Raw genomic sequence first — 2,591 nt, 5'->3', positions numbered from 1 at the left:
AATTTTTTCAGAACTTTTAAATATCTGTCAAAATTAATTAAATTTTTTCTACAATTTTCAGAAAATCCTGCAATTTTTACAAAATTTCTTTACAATTTGGATATATAAATAACAATTGAACATTTGTTATTTGCAAGCGAAATTTGAGTAATTTTAAGAGATATGTAAAATTTTAATCAAAAAAATTAGATTCTTTTCAAGAATTGTTTAAGGCTATAAAAGAATAAAAACATTTTTTTAAGATTCATAGGAATATTAAAAATAATTTTTCATTTCGAAAAATTATTTCAAGAGAATATTTAGAAAGTTTTTCAAAGATTTGAACAAAACTTTAAGAAAATATTCTAGAAAATTTTAAGAAAACTTTCTAAAATTTTCATGATAATTTTTTACCTTTTTGAAACTCCTAAATATCTATTAAAATTACTCAAATTTTTTCTACAAATGTTTATTTGTAAATTATACATCAAAATTAAAAAATTTCACTTACAAATCACTGCAAATGATAGCACTCAAAGTGGAACTGTTAAATTTTGAACTTTTAAAATTGAAATTTAAAAGATTTTCATTTAAAAAATTTGTATTCAAATGCTCAATAATTTCCGCGTATAAAATTAAAGGTACTAACATTTTTCAATATAAAAAAATATAAATCCACGTTATCAATTTCAATGCTCGAAATTAAAAAAGCAATCAAAGAACTTTAAAATGTTCAAAATTATATAATCTGAAGGGATTTTAAGCTTGAAACATTAAATATTGAAAAATTGAACACTTCTTAAATTAGAAATTCAACTATTTTCTTTTTAAATATTTTAAAAATCCTTAGAAAGCTTCAAAATTTTATTTCAAAATCTAGAAGTTGTTTTAAATTTTTTTTCAATTAAAAATTATTTTGGACATTTTTAAATATTTAAAAATATTTAAAGTTTTTTTTAAAGATTTAAACAAAATGTTCAAAATGATTCTAGAAGATTTCAAGAAAACTTTATAAAATTGCATTATAATTTTTCAGCTTTTTAAAACTCCTAAATATCTCTTAAAATTACTCAAATTTTTTATACAAATGTTCATTTGTAAATTATGCATCAAAATTTAAAATTTTCACTTAAAAATTAAGCATTTTTCAAATAGAACAATTAAAATTCAGTTAAAGATTCTTTACTTTTAAATATTTAGTTTCAATTTACTTGTATTGAATAAAAATTCAAATATTGCTAAATATTCAAAAATTAATCTACTTTTTAATTAATAATTTCACATTGAATGGGTTAAAATGGAATATTTTCGACTGAAACAATATTAAAATTTTTTTTAAAATCATTTAATTAAGAATATATTATTATGAAGATATTTTTAAGTTGAAAATAGTTTATAAACTTTCAGTCACACGTTCACATTTGTTTAAAATCTGACAATTCTTAAATTTTGAACTGATTAAAAATCGTCTTATCAAATCGTTTTTATTCCCTTTTTATTACTTAAAGTACAGGTAAATTAAAAAAAATTATTTATTTATTAAATAAAAATGTTTTTTATCAAGAATTTTCAACATCAAAGGCTTTTATTTTGTATTTGATCAAGTCTATAAGAAAGCATTTAAAAATTCTTTAAATTAAAAATGTAAGCCTAAAAATAAAAATGTTGAATGGAAAATTTTTTGAATAAAAAAATTTTGAATTACACATTGTAAGCTAAGTAATAGCATAATTGAAAAACATGACAATTCCACTAATTATTTAAAAACTGCGGACAGATTTATCTTCTACAAACTTGTAAAATTCCTGGTAAAAAAAAAATTCCAGCATACAGTTGATATGCCTTTTTAACAATATTGTAGAATTTTCAACAAAATAATTCGCCTTGGAACAAAATAATAAAATTTTTAACCAAAAAAGTTAGTTTTTATTATTGGCATCCATTAATTCAATTCGCATTTAACTTGAAAAAGTGGATAAATTTTGCTTAAAAACATGTTTTTATATCAAACTATACACTTTTAAATTCGCACTACACCTAAGTTTAATACATGCCGAATTTTATGACACTATTTTAAATTGGTGACACTATTTACACTATTTTTGATCCTAAAGTAAGTTTTGAGGCCTGCAAATAGAATTGAGTAATTTATTTGTAAAAATATAGATATACTTGAAAACATCAAGGTTCCGCCGGTACAGCGGCCACTATTGGAGGGAAAAATATGTCTCAATTTTCCCTAGAGAGGGTATGATAGATAGGTAGATATACATTTGTCCAGAATGTAATTACTCTACAAAAAAACCCTTCCTTCTTCTCAAATTCCTCACGAGTCTAGAGCAGGGAGCGCATCTTAATTGCGGTCGACCACCTTGCGCATTTATAATTACAAAATTAAGACAATTCTCTTCACTGAAAAAAAAAAGAATAGATAAAGATGAATGTTAAACATATTTTGTTACTAGACATACGAGGGTAGTTCAATAAGTCCTTAGAATGAAGTATAAAAACAATTTTTTTTAATCCTTCAGAAAAGTGCGTTTTCGGAAGTTCCTCAAAATAAGCACTTACAGAGGCAATGACGTCTTCGTTGTCTGGAAATCTCTGTCCAC

At 22.6% G+C, this 2,591-nt stretch overlaps 2 protein-coding genes across 3 annotated transcripts in view; one reads left to right on the top strand and one right to left on the bottom strand.

Annotated features, from left to right (window-relative positions):
- Positions 1-2,591, top strand: part of LOC117175006 (STE20-related kinase adapter protein alpha) — a 36,438-nt gene that overhangs the window by 20,879 nt on the left and 12,968 nt on the right. The gene's annotated exons all lie outside the window — the stretch shown is intronic.
- The window catches only part of LOC117175007, a 12,122-nt gene continuing 11,507 nt past the window's right edge, over positions 1,977-2,591 (bottom strand). The window contains exon 4 of the mRNA XM_033364501.1: positions 1,977-2,391. Within this exon, the coding sequence (XP_033220392.1) occupies positions 2,268-2,391 (124 nt within the window). The 3' untranslated portion in view covers positions 1,977-2,267. The remainder of the gene's footprint in view (positions 2,392-2,591) is intronic.

Source organism: Belonocnema kinseyi, chromosome 6, assembly GCF_010883055.1.
Source record: "Belonocnema kinseyi isolate 2016_QV_RU_SX_M_011 chromosome 6, B_treatae_v1, whole genome shotgun sequence".
Taxonomy (NCBI): Eukaryota; Metazoa; Arthropoda; class Insecta; order Hymenoptera; family Cynipidae; genus Belonocnema; species Belonocnema kinseyi.
This window is presented reverse-complemented; position numbering and strand designations above follow the sequence as displayed.